The sequence below is a fragment of the Poecile atricapillus genome, chromosome 23, assembly GCF_030490865.1.
Source record: "Poecile atricapillus isolate bPoeAtr1 chromosome 23, bPoeAtr1.hap1, whole genome shotgun sequence".
NCBI lineage: Eukaryota > Metazoa > Chordata > Aves > Passeriformes > Paridae > Poecile > Poecile atricapillus.
In genome coordinates, this window is record NC_081271.1 from 7272247 (window position 1) to 7292839 (window position 20593).

At 46.7% G+C, this 20593-nt stretch overlaps 3 protein-coding genes across 14 annotated transcripts in view; 1 reads left to right on the forward strand and 2 right to left on the reverse strand.

The window, feature by feature from the left end:
* CEPT1 (choline/ethanolamine phosphotransferase 1) overlaps window positions 1–1192 on the reverse strand; it is a 30267-nt gene extending 29075 nt beyond the window's left edge. For 2 of the 3 annotated variants that reach the window (XM_058855551.1, XM_058855543.1), the window contains exon 1: window positions 1–73. The gene's annotated coding sequence lies outside the window, so the exon portion shown is untranslated. Of the gene's footprint in view, window positions 74–1006 lie in introns of those variants that run through there. The other variant, XM_058855548.1, reaches the window with a different exon arrangement.
* DRAM2 (DNA damage regulated autophagy modulator 2) lies at window positions 34–12770 on the forward strand. Of its 2 annotated transcripts, none has more exons than XM_058855556.1 (9): window positions 34–125; window positions 2386–2479; window positions 3776–3933; window positions 4837–4904; window positions 5454–5593; window positions 7688–7865; window positions 11175–11257; window positions 11883–11975; window positions 12446–12770. In XM_058855556.1, exons 3-9 carry the CDS (start codon window positions 3803–3805, stop codon window positions 12551–12553), a joined length of 801 nt encoding a protein of 266 aa, XP_058711539.1. In that variant the 5' UTR covers window positions 34–125; window positions 2386–2479; window positions 3776–3802; the 3' UTR covers window positions 12554–12770. The 2 variants fall into 2 exon arrangements, with proteins under 2 accessions (XP_058711539.1, XP_058711540.1); XM_058855557.1 differs by lacking the exon at window positions 34–125 and adding an exon at window positions 250–294.
* The window catches only part of LRIF1 (ligand dependent nuclear receptor interacting factor 1), a 15934-nt gene continuing 7933 nt past the window's right edge, over window positions 12593–20593 (reverse strand). For 8 of the 9 annotated variants that reach the window (XM_058855530.1, XM_058855529.1, XM_058855528.1 and 5 more), the window contains 2 exons: window positions 19115–19393; window positions 12593–17888 (listed from right to left, as the gene is read on the reverse strand). In XM_058855530.1, the coding sequence (XP_058711513.1) occupies window positions 17442–17888; window positions 19115–19393 (726 nt within the window). In that variant the 3' untranslated portion in view covers window positions 12593–17441. The remainder of the gene's footprint in view (window positions 17889–19114; window positions 19394–20593) is intronic. The other variant, XM_058855537.1, reaches the window with a different exon arrangement.

The window sequence follows — 20593 nt, forward strand, 5'->3', positions numbered from 1 at the left end:
CTCCGCTCCCCACACCGGGCGGCGCGTTCTTTACGCCGCTTTTGCGACGGCCGCAAAGGAGGCGGCGGCAGCGCGCGCTCGGGGCGGGGCCGGGGCGGCGCGAGGACGGCGCGGGAGCGGCTGAGGTGAAGGGGGGGGAACGGGGGGACCCGAACCCCAAACCCGCCCTGCTCTCACCCCTGTCACCCCCCGAGAGACGCTCCGTGAGGTGAAGGGGGGGAGAGAACGGGGGGACCCGAACCCCAAACCCGCCCTGCTCTCACCCCTGTCACCCCCCGAGAGACGCTCCGTGAGGTGAAGGGGGGGGAACGGGGGGACCTGAACCCCAAACCCGCCCTGCTCTCACCCCTGTCACCCCCCGAGAGACGCTCTAAACTCCCTTTTCCTCTCCCAGCCACCTCTGTCGCCCCCGGTCTCGCTCTTGGGGACCGCCCGGTGTTCCTGTCACCCCGTTACCGCCTCCGAGATCTTCTGTCACCCCTTCAGGGGCCCCCTTCATCCGCTTCAGCGACCTTGCGGTGTCCCTGTCACCCCGTCAGAGACACCCCTCCGAGACCCCTCGTCATCCCCTCAGAGACCCCCCAGCCTCAGTGACGCCATGGCCTCTGTCAGCCCTCATCATCCCTTAGGGATCCCCCGGTGTCCTCTCACCTCCTCCGTATCACCCCCACCCCACTGCAGCCCCCTCCGGCTGCCCTGCAGTCTCCACTGCCCTTCGGAACCCCAGGAACCTCAGGTGTCCTCCCTCCCTCTCCTGACAAATCCTCCTTATCCCCTTTGTGCCCTGTGCCAGCCCCAGTGACCACCGTCACTGTCCCCGCTGCCCAGTGACCACCATCACTGTCCCCGCTGCCCAGTGACCACCGTCACTTCCAGTAACTCCTCTGCTCCGAGGACCCCACTGAGCCCCTCTGCACCTTCATCTCTCTGCCTTCAGCCTCCCCTTTCTCCCCTTCATTCCCTTTCCCTCCCCTCCTAAACCTTCCTCCATCCTGCTTCCTTTTACCTTTCCTCTCTTACCTCCCCCAGCACCCGCACTGCCCCTGGGACCTTGCAGCGATTCCAGTCCCAGCTGTCCTGTGGGAATCTCCCGGTGCCTCTGCTCTGGGGACTCAGGTGTTTTTAGCTGAATCTGTGGTCAGGCAGGTGGGATTCACCAGTGCCTCTGACACAGCCCCTGGATCAGCTGGAGCACTTGGCCACTGTCAGAGTGTGCCAGGTGTCCCCAGCAGGCCTGGGGACATCCTGTGTCACAGTGTCCTGGGCCTGGCACTGTTTGGGTTGGCTCCAGGCCATGTTCTGCCTTCCCAGCCAGGGAACAGGAGCAAGGCCAGAACATGGAGACCCCTTGGAAGCTGCCCCCAAGACTGAAAGATTTCGTGGCAACGTTTTTGGTGTCTGTACTGAGAAAACACTCAAAACACCAGTGTGTAGCAGGGACAGCAGGGGTGACACATCTTTATGTCAGCTCTGGGCCCCTCCTGACCAGAGGGACATTGAGGGGCTGCAGCGTGTTCAGGGCAGGGAATGGAGCTGGGGAAGGGGCTGGAGCACCAGGAGGGGCTGGGGAGCATCTGGGGGGCTCAGCCTGGAGAAAAGGAGGCTCAAGGGGGGACCTTCTGGCTCTGCACAACTCCCTGACAGGAGGGGACAGCCAGGATGGGGTTGTGCTCTGCTGCCAGGGAACAAGGGACAGGACAGGAGGAAATGGCATCAAGCTGTGCCAGGAGAAGTTCAGGTTGGATATTGGGGAAAATTTCTTCCTGAAAAGAGTTGTCCAGCACTGGCACAGGCTGTCCAGGGCAGAGGTGGAGTCACCATCCCTGGAGGGATTTAAAAGCTGTGGATATAGCACCTGGGATGTGGTTTAGTGGTGGCTTTGGCAGTGCCAGGTGAACAGGTAGACTTGATGATGTTTTTAAGGGTTTTTCAAACTTAAATGACCCAATGATACTCAGGTTGCTCCAGCCCCTCTCCAGCTATGTATTTAGCATTGCACCAGCAGGACATTGGGATTTGTGTCCACAATGAGATGGGAAATGTTCTGTTCCTTTTCTTAGGTGAAAGCCATGGTCTTAAGCATTAAGCATGGCTTTAGTTGCATTCACTTCATCTCTTGAAAAGCTCTTCAATTCAAGTTAAATGGTTGTGTGTACAACTCCTAAAGTCAAAGAGCCTTAAACACCAGTTTTTCTTCATTTCTACCTCCCCACCACAAGCTTCACTCCTTAAACCTCTTGGAATGCAGGAAAAACATCATGGGGCAAGCCAACAGTCTAATCTTGTGTCCAGTCAGCAGCAGTGACTAACAGAAGGTGCTAAGAACAAACAAGGCAAGAGGTACAGAAGTACTTCACATCTTGTTTATTTTCCTTTATATCTCAGAGAGTCAGAAAAATGAAGCAAACGTGGAGCTTCAGCAGAAAAATTACCTTGGATTCCCCTTAAGTGACATGTCCTCTGATGCCCTTTTTCTCAGGTATGTGGAATGTGGTTGGTTGGTTGGTTGGTTGGTTGGTTGGTTTGCAGGGGAAAATCTGTTAGCTCAGAAATAAAATTAAGGCACTATGAATATTTAAATGTGAAAGGAGAAGTATATTCAGACTGACTGCTTGGAGCTGGGAATTACATACCCAGGCACAGAACATTTATAACAGAGAAAGTAATGCAAAATCTGCATTTCTCTTTCAAATTCCAAATTTACTCATACTGGAGATGAGATTGTGAAGTTACAGTCATTACTGCATTGCAGTCTTAAAATCATGATCAGATGGCAAACTTTATATTTAGCTTAAAAACAGGCAAGAAATCAGGCCACTTGAATTCTGTCAGTCTGTTCTTCCTCACTACATATCCTGTTAAACACCTTTACCTGCCACCAGTCAGATTTCTCACAAGCAGCTGAACCTTCACCTCTAAAAGGCTGTAGTTGTCCATTCTGTGCAAGGGTTGTGAAGGTTGACGAGCCCTGGTCTCTCACAAGATTCACCCACTTGTTCTAACTTCTTTCTTGCCATGAGACTTTGGTCCTTCCGCTTTCTTCCTTTTCTCTTCCTCCTTTCCTCCAGCCTTTCCACCCCAGGCCATGCCCTTCTAAAACCTATCAGTGTTGTAGTTCCTTTTAATTTGTTTCAACATTATTTTGCTTTTCTCACATACAGGATAGGCCAGGTTGGACAGGGCTTGGAGCAGCCTGGGACAGGGGAAGGTGTCTGTGTCCATGGCAGGGGGTGGAACAAGGTGGGGTTTGAAGTCCCTGCCAGCCCTGGGACTCTGTGACATATGTTGAGTCACACAGTCTGACAGGGAATAATTGAGGGCAGGTATTAAAGTAATTTTGTGTCATTTCCTCCACATCAACCCAGCTAAGTGTTAATAGAAGCTGGAGGCTCCACCACAGCCACCATTAGCTGCAGTGTCAATACAGGGACATGCTCTCTGTCAGCTGTGACACAAGGCTGAGAAGAAAATGGAGTCACTCACAGGGATCCATTTGATCCCCTTGATCACTTATTTATGATTTCTTCTGTCAAGTCAGTGTTCACTTTGGGTTTGCAGGAGAGGACTGAGAGCGACATCAAACTGCTGAATGGGAAGCAGCCTGCCTCAAGGAAAGAAAATCTTCGGAGTCCTTGTAGTAAAATCCTCGTTAACTTTTGGAAATCTCAGTAAACCCTTGAGAACTCTCAGTAAACCCTTGAGAACTCAGTAAATTTGAGAATCTCAGTAAATATTTGAGAACTCTTAGTAAACCTTTGCATTTGTTTCTTCACAGTGTCTGGAGGCAGAAGCCAGCCCTGAAATGTGGTGGTTCCAGCAAGGCCTCTCGTTCCTGCCCGTGGCTCTGGTGGTGTGGTCAGCAGCATCGTTTGTGTTTTCCTACATCACTGCAATTGTCCTGCACCACGTTGACCCTTTGGTGCCCTACATCAGGTCAGTGATGTCCACCCTGTGTCAGAGCACTGAACTGACCCCACTCCTGGGAATTCTTCCCAATTCCAGACTTAGATAGCAGTTCTTACCCAACAGCTCCAGTTCTGAAGTTGCATTACATTTATAGTTAGAGGTGATATTAAACTGACAGAGCAGAAATTCAGGTTAATTGTTAGGAGGAAATTCCTTCCCTGTGAGGATGCTGAGGCCCTGGCACAGGTTGCCCAGAGAAGCTGTGGTTGCCCCATGCCTTGAAAATGTCCAAGGCCAGGTTGGAGCAAGCTGAGATGGTGGAAGGTTGGAATGAAATAGTTGAGATGAGCTTAAAAGTCCCTCCCAACCCAACCCATTCTGGGATTTGTGTGTTACTCTATTTAAACATGTCTGGTTTTGTGCAAAGCTCTAAGCTTCAGCTCTATCAACATTCCCTTAACATTATGATGAACAAGGGAACTGGAGCTGCCTCACCACACCCCTGCTCAGAGTGAAGCCACTCACTGACACCAGGTTTGTTGCACAATCCATACCAAAATCTACATTGCCAACTTTATTCCATCAAGGCTGATATGTATAACTCAAGCTTTGCTCTTTCAGTTTTCCATATTCTTCATTTTTCCAGTTTTAATCCTTTTTATTCACCTTTAATGGCATCAAGATCGCTATGAAAGGATCAGTTATTCTGAGTGTGATCATTCCCTGCACCAGGGCTAGCTTGTCTTTACCATGGAGATTTCTACAGCTCTAAAACCAGCACAGCATAGTTTGAATAATGAAAAATTCAGTGAAAAACATCTGGGAGGGGCTTTTTTTACAAGAAATAAGTAAAGTTGTGTTGAAGTATTTATAATATAAATACAGATATAAATAATATAGGATATGTATCACTCCATTTGTCTTTTCCAGTGATACAGGGACAATACCACCTGAAAGATGCTTATTTGGGATCATGTTAAATGTTTCAACCTTCTTGGGTGAGTACAGAAAGCTGGCCTTGGTGAGCTGTAGGCAGTTCTGGAATGCAACACCTTTAAACAAGTTCACTTCCTTCTCCAGATCACGAAACAGCCCGGAACTCTTACTCAAAAACTAAATACTGAACAATAAATCTCAATTTTCTTAAGCAATTCAAAGTGTGTATCAGGGATGTTATCCAGGAATTGCCAACGTGGCAATTGCAGATTCCAGAAGGGCAAAAAGTGCATTAAAAAAACTAACAGAAAAGTAAAAGCAATAAAAATGCAAATTCAAGGCAGTCGCCTTACCTGTGCTGCAACAATGGAGGGAGGGAAAACAACCTAATATGGCTTTTAAATGAAATAGATCAGAAAAATTTATTAACTTGACTTGTTTGCCATTATATTATTTCAATTTTCTCTTCCAGCCTTTCAGCTTTCCTATTTCACTGTGCCCTAAAAAAATTATTGTATTGTAAGAGTTGCCTCTGTTACTCAGCATCTTCCCAGGTAAACAAGGACACTGCTTCCTGGCAGGAATCTCACTGCCTGTGGCTCTCTTGGCAGGGATGGCCACCATGTACGTCCGCTACAAACAAGTGTCTGCCCTGAGCCCGGGAAACCCCAGGATCCTCAGGCTGAATAAGCTGGGCCTCACCCTGGGATGGATGAGCTGCTTTGGACTCTGCATTATTGCCAATTTCCAGGTTTGTGCTCTGCTCCTGCCACAGCTGTGTCTGTTCTGAGATATCTGCTAAACTGGGGATTTACAGAAAGCAACTTTCCATGGCAAAGTGCTTTTTTTGTCAAATTCTCTACAGAGAATTAAAAAATACAGGGTTTGGCTTATAATTTGTTAGTTATTCCTTATTTGCTTTGGGACTTGTGAGCAGCTGTTCATGACATTTCAAAACATTCCTATCCACCAAGCACTGCAGAAGCCACACTTGGATCTCCTTCCAGGCAGGTTGAAAGCCTGAGGTCCAGGTTGAAAGCCCACCACTGTGACTCAGGAGAATGAGGGAGGTATCAAATAGTAAAAACTTGTTACAACTAGAAGTAAAGCCAACAAAACCACCCAACCCCACAAGCCCAGCTCTGGAAAACCTGCCCTCTCAGGTAGATTTTCCTTCAAACCTTCTCAAATTCTTGAAAATTCTGCAACATGAATTCTTCTGAGTTTCTCCATTCCAGGTCTCTATTTTTTTTTTTTTCCCCAATACTTTCCACTCCAAAATAACCAAATCTGATATTCTCACCCATCAGACCATGAGCAGGTCCCAGTCATTTGGTTTATTTGCCTGGTGATTATATAATTGCCAGCCTTATTACATTAATTACCTGATGGATTTTGGGGCTCTGTTGTGGTGCCTGTAGCCACCACAGGCTGTGGTGTCACCTTGGGCTGCTGCTGGATTAGGGACAGGGAAAACCAAAGAGGAAAAGCTGATGGGAAGCTCCACCTTTTCCCTAGCACAGCTTCTCAGGTGCTTCAGCTGCCCCTGTCTTAGAAACCTCAGCACTCTCTTTTTAGGCATCTTTTCTTTTGGAGGTCTCAATGTATTTACTATTTTCTAGAGCCCTCAGAGGCTCCCATTCCACACCCACCCAGAAGAATCCTCCAGGCTCTGCTCAACTCCATGATTTCCCTCCACTGCCCTCAAGAAAGGTTTTTTCTACTTTCTTTGTGTTTCACAGCAATCAAAACCCAGGAGGTGCATGTTAATTTGATAACAGTTCGTGTTTCATTTAATCTTGAGCAAAACAAAAGTTGGAAGTGATGCACCTGCATATTGCCCTGAAATCCACTAGTGATTGAAGACCCCAAAGTGTGAAAATGAGAATTTCTCTTTGCTGACACCTCCTTGCACAGCACATGATTGTGGAGCACGCACCTTTGCAACCTGCTTATTTCTTAAATAGAAATTCTCACTGGATGCAGCACTTAAAATTCATTTGTCCACAGAAAGTTCCCAAGGAAAGGCTTGATCTTAAGAGTTACACAGTGAGATACACAGAGAACCTCATGTTTTAGGGCAAAAACATTGCTCTATTGGGGTACAGGAGGCTGCCAGCCCTTGCCTTGTGCTACAGGTCTGATGACACTTTTTGTTCCCTGTCTCTGGCTCATGTGCTGAGCTGGTGATGAGAGGAAAGGGCTGGACACACGTGACTTTCCACACACATATTTTTTAATAATAAATTTTTAGTTGGGTTGGGTTTTTTTTTTAATATCTCCTGGTTTTGGTTGTTTTTGCTATTTGCTATTTGACTCTTGGTTCCCCTGGTGGTATTTTTAAGTATTGCTGCTTAATTGAACCTTGTCCCCTCAGAGTATTCAAAGATACTAATCTGACAAACAATCTTTATTCAAGCATTCAGAGAAATTCAAAACCTCATTATTCTTAATCCAAAATTGTGTACTAGAATCATGTTGTGTCTGTCCTGTACTACATTATCTTTCATAGATGCACAGGTTCTTGGGGTAGAAATTCCCATTCCCTGACTACCTGCAGGGATTCTCTCACCCAATTCCTGTGCTATTGTCCATTCATGAGAAGAGCTCTCACAAATTCCTGCACTGAAGGTACAGCTGTGACCTGTAACTTCACCAAAATTCCAGAGGCTGGCAGGTTTTGGCTTCCAGACATCTCCCAGTGGGGCTTCCAAGAAAAGTCTGATGAGGACTGGCACAGTCCAGAGCTGCTTAGCTCGGGGTGGGAGAAGGTCACTGAGGGGTGGGTGCCAGATGTTTACAGAAGAAAATGAAACCAGGTTCTCACAGGCAACACTTTCCCCAGAAATGCATCCTGTACTACATCCACGTGCTGGGAGCCTGCCTGACCTTTGGGGTGGGCTCCATTTACATGCTGGTTCAGACCATCCTGTCCTACCTGATGCAGCCAGAACTTCACAGCAAAGACATCTTCTGGGCCCGCCTGGCTGTGTTCCTGTGGAGCTCTTCCAGCATCCTGAGCAGTATCCTTTGCATCAACACCAAAACCCAGCAGCCTCCACAGCATTTACACCTGCTTGAACTGATCCACCACTGTGTGCCACAAGGGGCCTGTCATCCTTGATTCTAGAGCCTGTAGTGTTCTGTATTCCAGCCTGGGAATTTCAGGGAAAATGGTTAATCCCTTTAATACTTTTAATATCCCCCATGGATATTAAAAAATAAATAGTAAGAGGGGTGGTTACTACCCTTTCTCCTCCCCTTTCCTACTGCACACCAGAGACTGAAAATAGGAAAAATAAGAGTTTATGCCCAAGAGGTCTGACTAAATTAAGAAATGTGAAGCCAAAGGGAATTGTGCTTAAGGGATGGGTGTTTTCAATGGGGGAAAAAACAGGTAAGAAATAAGTGTGTTCCTGAGACAGGAGTGGTGAAGAGTGTTAAGAGTTGGATACAGCTGAAAAAGAAACCCAGAATGTAGCACAAGAGGAAATACTCTACAGACCATGTGGAACAGGGCTGGCTGTTCCAGCTGGCTGCAGAGCAGGGATGATGTGCTGGCACTTGCCAGAGAGACAAGTCTGGAGCACATCTCAAGGGTGAGTCTGGGGACTTTGACCTCTGATCTCCTCCCTGCCCATCCTCCAGTTCAAAAGACAAGATATTTCTGACTGGCATTCCCTACCACCTTCTCTCACCATCAGAATCCATCACCCTTTTTAGCTCTGGATTCCAAATGCTGGAAGCAGCTGTGGGGTTTAGAGAAAGAGGGAAACACAGAATGGTTTGGGTTGAAGGGACCTTCTAGTCCTGCCCTTTTACAGTGAGAATCCATTCCCATTTATCCATATATTCATATAAAAAATGTGGGCAAACCCACTCAGAAACAGAGGCCTTTTTCCTCTCCTGAATCATTGAAGCAGTCAAGAAACTGCACTAGAACAGTTCCCCTGCTCAGCACAATGGACTTGAACATTGGATTTAAAAATTAAACTCAGTTTTTGTCAAACAGGACACCACCACCAAATCTCCTGAATTCCAGAGACACAAGTTGCAAAACCCATTTATAGAACACTGTCCCACCTGCAGCTGTGTCCTGGCCACTGATTTAATCCCCACCAATCCCACTCATTTCCAGGCTGGCAGCCAATACCAACACTAAACCGTATGTCCCATTTCCCAAGGCTGGAGAATCTCGCTGGGCTCCCATCCTTGCTGCTGCAGGAGTGTAGAATCTGTAGGAGTCAGAGGAGCAGGGACTGAGCTCAGGCTTGTTATCCATAATGTAAATAAGGACCCTCACCTGCTGAGGGGCCTTGGCAGACAGCAGGGAAATCACCTAAGAAACTTGGAGAATTGTTGTATTTAACATAAACTTTTGGTATTAATAAACAAGATTTTCAGCTTTGAATAGGGAGGAACCAAACTAGGGGGAAACTAAAATATGTTCTATGAACAATATGATCTGCTGTAAGTTATGCTCCTCTTACAGATGCCAGCAGCCCACAAACCTCAAATCTGTAGAGGTTTTTGTGTCAGTGTAGTCTAACCAAAATTATAGGGAAGTTGTAGAAATAATGATGTGCATGTAGATAACAACAAAAGGGGAAGAAAAGGGAGATTATTGTTCTAAATTAACAACTCATATTGTAATAAGGGAAAGATGGGGAAAGGGAGAAGTCTGTGGCCTTGGGTTAAACGATTGTAACAGGTTCTGGAAGAAAGAAGGAAATGTATTTTGTGTCAGCTCTGGGGTCACAGGCACTGCTGGGACACCTCCAGTCCTGGGGACAGCTCTGGGCCCCTCCTGACCAGAGGGACATTGAGGGGCTGCAGCGTGTCCAGGGCAGGGAATGGAGCTGGGGAAGGGGCTGGAGCACCAGGAGGGGCTGAGGGAGCTGGAAAGGGGCTCAGCCTGGAGAAAAGGAGGCTCAGGGGAACCTTCTGGCTCTGCACAACTCCCTGCCAGGAGGGGACAGCCAGGGTGGGGTCAGGCTCTGCTCCCAGGGAACAGGGACAGGACAGGAGGAAACAGCATCAAGCTGTGCCAGGAGAAGTTCAGGTTGGATATTGGGGAAAAGTTCTTCCTAGAAAGGGTGGTCAGGCTCTGGCACAACTGCCCAGGGCAGAGGTGGAGTCACCATCCCTGGAGAAATTTAAAAGGCATGTGGATGTGGCACCTGGGGACATGGGTTTGTGGTGGCCTTGGGGAACAATTGGACTCAACCTCAGAGATCTTTTCCAACCTGAACAATCCTCTGAATCTATGAAAATACTCCTGGTCCTGTGGTGGAGTGTAACAGCACAACTGCCAGCCCAGAGCAAGGCAGTTGATGACCCACTGTAATGGGCAGGGGGGGAATGGGAACCGGTTACTTTTATATCACAACAATTAAAATCTTCCCAGTGCAACAGGAACTCTGGCAGATAATAAACAGCTCCTAGAGCTGTCCAGTTCAGTTAGCAGAAAATTGGGTGTCTGAGGTCCAGTTAGTAATCAGAACTCCTAAACTACTCATGTCCATTTTCTAATAAGCTTTCTGGGTTCTTAAGGCCATATTTGTGCCAGGAGGTACAGCCTTGTTCACCACCAAAATTAATCTTTTGCATCCGGAGGCTCTTGATATTTAAGTTCATTAACCACTGAAGAAGTTAATTTCTTAATCCTGAAATGAAATGAGATGAAAATCAGGTTGTCTATAAATTAATGATCGGAGTTGTTGTGTTGCAGGAGCACTTTTTTGGGTACCTTCCCTCTGTAAGATGTTGAAAAAGTGACATCAAACACTCCAGAAGGATCCAGGTCTTGGATTAAATGGGAGATCATTGTCACATGGGGTGAAATCCAAAGCACTTCTCAAACCTTGACTAAGAGGGAAACAGAAAAGCCAAAAATCCTCTTTGCTGCAGGTGATACAGAATTCCAACCTGTGGCCCACAGCAAGAATGCAAGGTATTTGAGACATTGAAAAGCCATCAGAGAAAGAGAACTAGACTCTTTACTAGAGTGGGAAATACCAGTAAAATTAAATTAAAATGCTCAGTAAGTGCTCACATCTGATCATAGCTTAAACATTTCAGTGAGAGCACTGTGTTTGATCAAGAGGCAGCTTACAGAGAACAGAAATAATGAATTTAGGTTCAAAGTAACTTTTTCACGTGACAATAACCAGTGGGTTGGGACAAGCCACGGGTTGAAGGGCACGGTGTGAACAGCCCATGGCAGCATTTCTGCTCCTCAGGCTGAGACCTCACAGCCTCAGCTTGACACAGTCTGCAAGTTCTGTGTTCCTCATCTTTAGCCTTGAATCTTCCTTAACCTCTTCCCTCAGTGTTTGTGTCCTCGGTTGTGTTGTACAGCGGCCTTTATGGACAGAACCTGGTGCAGAAGCTGCACTGGGAGCCCCAGGAAAGAGTAAGTGATTGCAGGGTGGAATGGAGATCAAGTCCAGCTGGATTTGGAGGGACAGGTGGGAGCTCACAACACAGACTGGGGTGGGAGAGGAGAGAGCTGTACCAGTCAAACCAGCCAGCAGCTCCTTGGAATGATGGGATCCCAGGCTGGGGTGGGTTGGGAGGGACCTTAAAGCCCATCCAGTCCCACTCCTTGCCATAGGCAACTTGGACTTCCAGGGATGGAGCAGCTACAGCTGCTCTGTGCAGCCTGTACCAGCACTTGCTGAAGTTCTAATCTCACAAAACTGTTGGATCTTCAAGTGTAACTCTGTATTTATACCCTCTGCATCTTGAGGAGGGCCTCAAACCTCTCTACTCGGTTAATTGAGCTCTGGATTGAGCCTTTTGCAGGTGGGTATTAAATTCCCAGTGGGCATCATCCCAGTTGGAGCAGGTGTTGTTCTGGTCATTCTCATTCCTCAGCATTCCATCATTGGAGACTCCAGATACAATAAGGGATTTAGGTCTCCAGTGGGAATAGTTGTAGTTGCAGGATCTCATGGGAGATCACAAGTCACTTGCCATCCTTGTGCCACTGCAGGTTCCAGAGCAGTTTTCACATGATCCTTTCCCCTCTAACACAGGGCTACACCCCCCACATCATCAGCACAGTCTCTGAGTGGTCGCTGGCATTCTCCTTCCTCAGCTTCTTCCTCACCTACATCCGTGACTTCCAGGTAAAACAAAGTTAATGTTCTCTGTTTCTGAGGAGCCCAGTGTGGTGCAGATGGGCAGCCTTAGATTTTATGGGATCATGGAATCATTTTGGTTTAAGGTGATGGAGTCCAGCCATTAACCCAGCATGGGTCAGTCACCAGGGCTGGAGACCCATGAGCAGCTCTAAGTGACCCCCACAGTCTGTCTCTGCTGTGTTATCACAGCTCCAGCATCAGGCTGGCTTTAACTGGCCTTGACTGGCCCTGCCTGGCTTCACTTCCAGCCCAGTCACAGCCACAGGGGCCTTTTCCTCCAGGACAAGGCAAATGACGGAGCCAGTCCATAGCACAGCTAGGAGCCAGGCACGTGGTTCTGAGCTGAGCTGTTGGTGTTGCCAAAAATCTTTGGTGTTTCCTCTGGCCACTGAAGTTCCTAGTGCCAAGGCAGCGAGGGAGCCACTCACAGGGACTCCCTTTGTTTCCCTCCACAGAAAATCTCCCTGCAAGCCATGGTCAGCCTGCAGGGCCAGACCCTGCACGAGAGCCCAGGGAGCTTCAGGGCAGAGGAGCAGGCGCTGCTCATAGCAGGGAGCATCTGATAGATGAAGAGAACTCAGGAATTTAATAGCAATAACAGCTGTTATTTCTAAACATTTATTTTATGTTTAAAAAAGTATGAAGTGATTGTCTTGTAGTTCATCTCAAGGGCTTTGCTATTAACCCACAGAAATGCAAATGTTACCGGTACTGTGAATGAGTCTGTGACATTTCTACATTTTCCAATGTCATGAAGGATTAAATGAAGGTTATTAATGAGTTGTGTCTCCTTGTCTCTTCCTCCACACCCAGGTTCACCTCTCTCACCCTCCTCTCTCCAGTGCTCCTCAGCCCAAATCCTTTTGGGTGGCGGAGCCTCCGGCCTCACCTCTGCTCCCCTGGGCCCAGGGGGCCGATCCATACCCTGCACTTAGGGCCAGATGGGATGGACCCAAAGCCACCCCATCCTTTGAGCAGCCCATAGGGAAACACCTCTGCTCTCAGGGAACAGGGACAGGACAAGAGGAAACAGCATCAGGTTGTACCAGGAAAGTTTCAGGTTGGACATCCAGAGGAATTTCTTCCTGGAAGGGGATTCCCAGGGAGATGATGCAGTCGCCATCCCTGGAGGTGTTGAAGGAGTTCCTGGACGTGGCACCCAGTGCTCTGGGCTGAGTGACAAAGTGGGTATTCGTCACAGGTTGGACTTGATGACCTTGGAGGGCTTTTCCAACCTTAAAGGTTTTGGGATTCTGTGATTGTCCTGCTGTGGATGGTTCTTCCTTCTCCCAGTCCCTGCCTTTGCCTCTGCAACTCTGGTGGTATAATTGGGTCACTTCCCAGTGAAGACTGAGGCACAAACGCTGAGAATCTCAGTCTTCTCCATGTCCTGGGTAAGCAGGTGTCCCGTTCCTTCTGGAGAGGGCCCATACTGTCCCATCTTCCTTTTATCACCAGTGTACCTGTAGAAGATTTTCTGTTGCCCTTGATGTCCCTGGCCAGATTTAACTCCATCAGGGCTTCAAGTTTCCTAATCTGATCCCTCGCTGCTCAGACAATCCCTCTGTATTCCTCCCAGGCTGCCTGTCCTTGCTTCCACTCTCTCTGAGTTTGTCCAGGAGCTCCTTGTTCACCCTCAGAGGCCTCCTGGAGTTTTTGTCCAACTTCCTCGTGCTTAGGATACATCGCTCCTGGGCTTGGAGGTGATCCTTAAATATCAACCAGCTCTCCTGGGTCCCTCTTCCCTCCAAGGCTTTATCCCATGAGACTCAACCGAGCAGATCCCTGAGGTGACACCCTGAATCCCAGGGATCACTGTGCTCTCCTTGTTGCCCTGAGGATCCTGAATCCACCATTCCATGTTCGCTCAGCCCAGGCTGCCCTTGAGCTTCTCTTTCCCCACCAGGTCTTCCCTGCTGGTGAGCACAAGAATTTATCCTCAGTGCATTCCAGAACCTCCTGGATCAATTATGCTCTGCTGTGTGCTGAACATGACACTGCTGCTGTGCAGAGCTAGATCTGATGGGTGTTCCTGGTACAGCCCATAAAAACCACCCCCAGGTGGCTTCCTGGGGTGCACCCAGCAATGCCCAGATCTGGGTCAGTGCTGGGCTTGGCCACCTCAGGTTTACGGTCAGACTTGATAATCTTGAGGGTCTTTTCCAATCTAAATGAGCCAATGATTCTGTCTGGGACAGACCTCTGGGAAGGTTTGTGCCTCACACAGAAGTTCTGAAGCTGTGGTGGGTCTCCAGTACAGACAGGCAGAGGGACAGCCCTGGCCAGGGACTCCAAGGCACCAGGTGTGGCTGATGGTAACAACTTGCACCATCTTCCTGATCTGTTCTGTCCAGCACTCACTGCCACCTCTGCTCTTTGGACTCTGAAATTCCTAAAAGGTCCACCACCAATTATTCCCAGGAATTTGCTTGAAGTAAGTTGTAATTCAGATCCTAAATCCATGGATTTTGTATGTACTCAGCACAGCAATCCCAGTGTGTCACACCTTCCTGCCAGCCTGGCCTGCATTCAGGGATGGTCCCCTTCACTCCTGGGGTGACAGCCAGCATTCCCAGAACTCTGATTCTTGTCACAGACTCGTCATGAATCGCAGGAGTTCAGGGATGAACAGGGCAGCAAAATCCTGTGCTATGGACAGGATGAGGAGCAGCTCCAACAGCCTCAAGGTCCTTGGCTGTCAGAAGCCCCTTTGCTCCTCTTGGCACAACTTTCCCCCATCGACACATCAGGAGGCTTCTCCTGGCTCTCAGTGATCCCTCCAACCTTGCACTCACATTCCAAGGAAGATCTCTCTCTTCCACACTTGGTTTCACTCTGTTTTTCTGAACTGAACCAGGTGTTTTCCATCACTACATTGGACAACCAAATCCTGGTCACGTTTCTTCAAAACTTTGTAGTGAGGATTCTTCCCCAACTTCTGAGTATTTTATTTCTCTACAAAAAACTCAGGCAAATGGACTGCTTAGTCAGGGAAAAGAGGTTCTGGGAGAAAGAAGACGGTGCATTGTAGAACATCAATGCTGGAATCCTCCAGTGAAACAAGAGGATAAGACAACTCAGCTTCATTACTTCTTGAGATCATTGTAAAAGAGAGGAAAGACACTTGTTAGAGAACAGTGAGCAAAATCTGTTGGAAGAGTATCTTCTGCAGGTGATTGCAACACCAGACATGACACGAGGCTGCCTCCGTGCCCTTCCCAATTCCCACTTCATCCTTTCAGGTGGGATGGAGTCAATGTCCTTCACAGTAGCCCCAGGTGACGCCGTGTTTGGGATTTGAGGAGACTGCTGATCACACACCTGTTTTGAGGACAGCTCCCACAACAGCCGGGTTTTCTCCTTCTCTCGCTGTGCACCCCCTAGCAGGCTCAGGATGGACAGGAATTTGGGGATGTACAAGGAACTGGGAACAGACACAGCCTGGGCAGTCTTCCCAGACTGATCAAAGGGATATTCCGTGCCACAGGAGGCCATGCTCAGCAAATAAAAGCTTTATGAAAGCAGGAGGATGGAACAACATTTCTGGTCACAGCATTTGTCTTCCAAGTGAATAGTGCACACAGAGACCCTGAAAATGGCTGATCTTCTGCCTGCTGACAGGATGTGGTGACTGAATTCTTGATTTTACTTCTTGTGTAAGCAGCTTTTTGCTTGACCTGTTAAACTGCTTTTATCTTCACCCACAGTTCCATTCTTCCATTTTCCCCCATCCCACAGGAGGGGAGCGAGTGGAGCACGTGGGTGTCTGTCCCAGAACACCCATTCCATACACAGTGAGCCCATGGATGCCCACAGTACCACCCTGACTTGCTTGTTCCACCACACTTCCCTCCTACCAAGTACCCTCAATCACTGCAGACTTTATTTCCATTATTTACCCTCCCTCCTCACCCACCACTGTGCATCTGGTCCATCACCTTGGTCCAGCTCAAGCTTTTCCTGCTCCTGGAAGTGTCACAGGCTGGGCTGGACAGGGCTTGGAGCAACCTGGGCTAGTGGAAGGTACCCATGGCAGGGAGTGGAATGAGATGAGCTGTAAAAGTCCCTTATACCCCAAAGCCTTCTCTGATTCTGTGATTCTTCAGAGCAGGAACTTCTTTCTTCCCTTGTAAAAACCTCTCCTGCTTCTCCAATCCACTGGAATTTTTCCCACTGTCAAAAATTATATAAACAAGGAATTTGGGACTAAGCTCTCTAAGAAACATCCATCCAACACCAAAACCCTATAGATAAACTGGGCATCCACGGGATAATAAATGAAAACCCTGCAGATGAAAATTTGACTAAAATTAAACAAAATAAGAATAAAAACAAAAGCAAAGACAGTAAAAAAGCCTCCTGTGAACACAAATCCGCAGCAGAGCTCTGCTGGGATCGGTGATGTTAAACATAAACATAAATAGACAAGAACAAGACAATCACAAACTCTGCTGGCAAAAAAAGTTATTAATTGGTGGAAGAGAAACTGAAAAACTGCAGAAGGAACCTGCAAGGATCAAAGACATGGACAACAGAGGACAAGGAAAAGTGTCCCTACACATACAACAGAGCATGTGGGAAAATACACACGGAGTTCTATAAAAATTAGGATGTAAAGACAGTCTGAGGGCACATCCCCTCCAACAAGGCAAACTAAGGTACCGTAAATGAAGGTGGGAAGAGACATGTTCAAACAGCAACAAATTAAAAGACACTCATTGAGGATTGTTAAAAATACCACCCAGGTATCAAGAAGTCTTTTAGCTTTGAGAAATTATTATTATTAACAGAATTCTGTTTAAAAAAAGTACATCTTGCAAAACAACCCCACTACCAAATTTCCACATTGCACAGCTGGAGCTGGCCATGGCCTTATAAAGGCTCACAATAATGACAGGGAGATCCATTAATCCAAACTGTCAAAGGGCTCCTCCTGCCTCTGTCTTCATCTGCAAAAGGTTTTGTATAAATACCTGCATTGTTACTGTCTACAGCCTAATTCCCAGCTCCTTTAAATAGCATTTATTAACAACTGACTGTTGACCTCTTCTGAAAACTGACAGTTCTCAGGAATTCAAAGTTCTCATGCAGTGAGAAACACAAACAAAAAAGTATCTACAACTAGGGTTTGCAATTTGCATTGGGGTTCTAAGAGCCAGGCTATGGAATTTGAAAGGGGAAAGTTTATTTCCTAAGACTAATACAGAACCCCTAGATTCAAAATATGGGGAATGGTAAAAATGTCTGTGCTCTTGGATCATGTCCCAGAAGTAGAATTTGATGGTCCAAGTCTCTTATTTCTGGCATTTAACAAAAACCTACAGTTCTCTAAATACACACAAATTTCATCTAGTTCTTCCATCTGCCAGAAATGTTCATTTAAGCAAGGGATCTCCTCCTGAAGTCCCTGAAGAGGTGATGCACGAGGCTGGGAGCACCAGGGCAGGGGTTTCAGCTCTGCTGCATTTCCCGGCGCATTTCCTCCAGCGCCGCCTCCCGCTCCCGCAGCAGCTGCTTCAGTCGCTTGATTTTCTCATCCCGGATTGTCTCATCCAGGTCTGGGGGAGCCACGGGGAAGGCGTCATCTCGGAAAGAACCTTCCAGAAGGGAAGCATCCTCTTCAGGAGTCACTAAAGCTGAAATGCCCGGGTGGGTGGTGTCACTGCTCCGGGGGAACGTGTCCTGCTCCGAGTCCCTCCCCGTGGGAGCAGCCGGCGGCGGCGAGGCTGCGGGAGGTGACACACTCCTGCTAAGTGCACTGCAACTCGAGCTGCTGACTTCTAAACTGGGACTTGTGGCTGATTTGATGGAAGTTCTCCTCCTCTTCCCACTGTCCAACAAAGGTGAAGATTTTATTTTCCTTCTCCTAGTCAAATCCTCTTCCAGATCCACAGCTATCTGCACAGTTAGAAAGAAGACAAAAATCACTTCTGTTAAACTTGGCATCAGCTTCATTATAACACCAAGTTCTCTAGGCACAAATAACAAGTTATTTGTTGCAAGTTTTTTTAAATTACTGCTTGGAAGAAGTTTCTTTCAGCAAAGGAACAAACATATTTCTGTGTTTGATGTTTTTCTAGCAAAGATTCCCAGTCAACAATTTCAGAATACTGATTTCCTTCCTCAGTCAACACTGCATGTCTCCCCATCCTGGGCACATCCATCCTCTCCTGTGGCTGTTTAAGTTAACACTACTGCAAGACAAAAACTTTCTAATTTGATGGGAAAATTCAGTGTAGAAGAATTCTTCATGTCTACATTTCCAAAACCTCAGTCTGAAGAGTAATGTCCATGATCAGACCAAATTCCTCCCAGATCTTTTATTATCTGACTCATGGAATCACATCCTGGTTTGAGTTGGAAGAGACCTTAAACCCCATTCCATTCCAGCCCCTGCCATGGGCAAGGATACCTTCCATGATACCAGGCTGCTCCAAGCTCCATCCAGCCTGGCCTTGGACACTTCTAAGGGATGGTTTCATGTTAAATTAATGGTAATGGCAATGGCAATATTATCAGCAGCCATGGATCTGCTCAATTATTAGCACAAAAGTAGTAAAATCTGAGAACATCTTTGATTGAGTGAAAATGTAGCTGAATGGAAATACTTGAATGGATAAAGTCCTTTCCACACATTAACTGAAGTTCTTCCTTCCAGAAGTACCCAACCAATGACAAAGTTTATAACAACATTTGTAATTCTAAAAATTGAACAGATCCAAAAGTAAATTTCTTTTAACAGATCCATTCCTCTGCCTGTGCCCACTGCACTGCTAGACAAACACAATCATCTGCAGAGGGTATAAAAATAAATCAGGATCCCGAGGTCTGGTCCCTATTCCAACAAGAACCATCACCACAGTAGTGGGGACAGTTTTCTCTAAAGCATTTGTTGTTCAAGTTTCCTCCATTTGAACCCAAAAACGAGGATAAAAATTCCTAGAGGGTGCTCGAGTCATCCAGAAATCTCAAACAAGTTCTAGGAACAATTCTCACAGAGATCACAACAGCTGCTGACTCTTCTGGTGAACTCAGAGGTGGGAGGCTCCAAACACCCCCAGCTCTGTACTGCCTAAACAGACGCTGCTTTCTGAGTGTATTTAGCACTGAAAAATCCCAGATACCTTTTTCTCTTTAACACATTCCTGATGATGATTCATTATTTCCACATCCAATGAGGATGAACTGCAAGAATCATTTTTCCTTTCCAAACTGTCACTGGAACAAACCCCTTCTTCTGGACTCTCACAGAAGGCCCTTAATGGTATTCTCGTAAGGTAAACTCTCTCCTCCTTAAAGAGACCAAATTTTTTCCTTAATTCCAAGAATTGTCTCCAGTGTTGCTTCTCCTGGTGTTTGATTTGAATAACCTTTCCCGGTGAATCCATTTTTTCACATTGGATCTGAAATACAGAAACAGCGAGAGAGCCATCAATCACTCCCTCATTCTCTCTCTCTACATATATATAAATAGATAAAATATATTAATATACAAAAAATAGCTACTAGAAGGACAGGTGAACATTTATTTTGTCTGCCATTCTCCAAGAGCTATGTTTAACACAGCTATCATTTAATGCAGATAAGCCAATTTTGATAAATTATATGCAAATTATTGTAGGTCTAGCACTCGTTATTTAACACCCCAAGTCCATTGTGGAACACCCAGAAAATGTCCAGACCAACCAGCAATCACAGAAGAAAAAAAAAAAAGAAGCAACAAGAGAATCACTTGTTCTACCCTTTCAAAGTAGCAAAGAAAGAAGAAGGAAGTGCAGGTCTTTACTGTCTTTACTCTGCAATCCAGGGGTTTGCAAATTCAGGGACAAGAACACCTAATTTGCTGAACTACTTCTCACCAAGGTTAAAGCAAATGCAAATGCTGACACTCAGCATCACACAACACTGAAGAAAATAAATTATATTTCAACCATTTTTTAGGTGAAAAACAATCAAAAAACTAGGTCTTACAGTCTGTTGCAGCAATTAAATGTCTAAAATTTGCAAGGATACACTCAGTTGACATTTCTGTTCTGCCTGGACAACACAAATTTCAGAATTATTTTTTTCTCTGAAGACAAAATCATCCTGGCCTCTGGAGCTACTAAAATCATGACCAATCCTGCATGGGGAGCTTGGGGATTGGAGGCTTACAACTTCTAATATATTTTCAACATTATGATCTTAAAAGAATATGTCAATGCAGCCATTAATGATCTCAAGAGTTCCTGATGTGGACCCAGGGGAGGGGAGGAAGGAAACACAGCTCCTGCCCACGGCTGTCAGAGCAAGCGGAGCCTGGAGCTGACAGTGCCACACCAGAGCTGTCTCTGGAGGACAAACTCAGCTCTTCCAACTTATTTTCCTTTTGTGAAGCCACAAACTTGTCCTTCACATCACCCCTGCAGCCCTAATGTTGTGCTGTGCACATGTGGCATCAACATCTAAGAGCCCAAACCATGAACAGCCTCCCTGCAGTTCATTTATTGCTGACCATTTATCCTGGGAGGAAATCAAAAGTCACCCTTCCTCTGTCCCTCTCTTTTTTATGCATTTCTCACATGCACAGTGCAAAATGATCGGGAAAAAGGCCTTTTATTGAC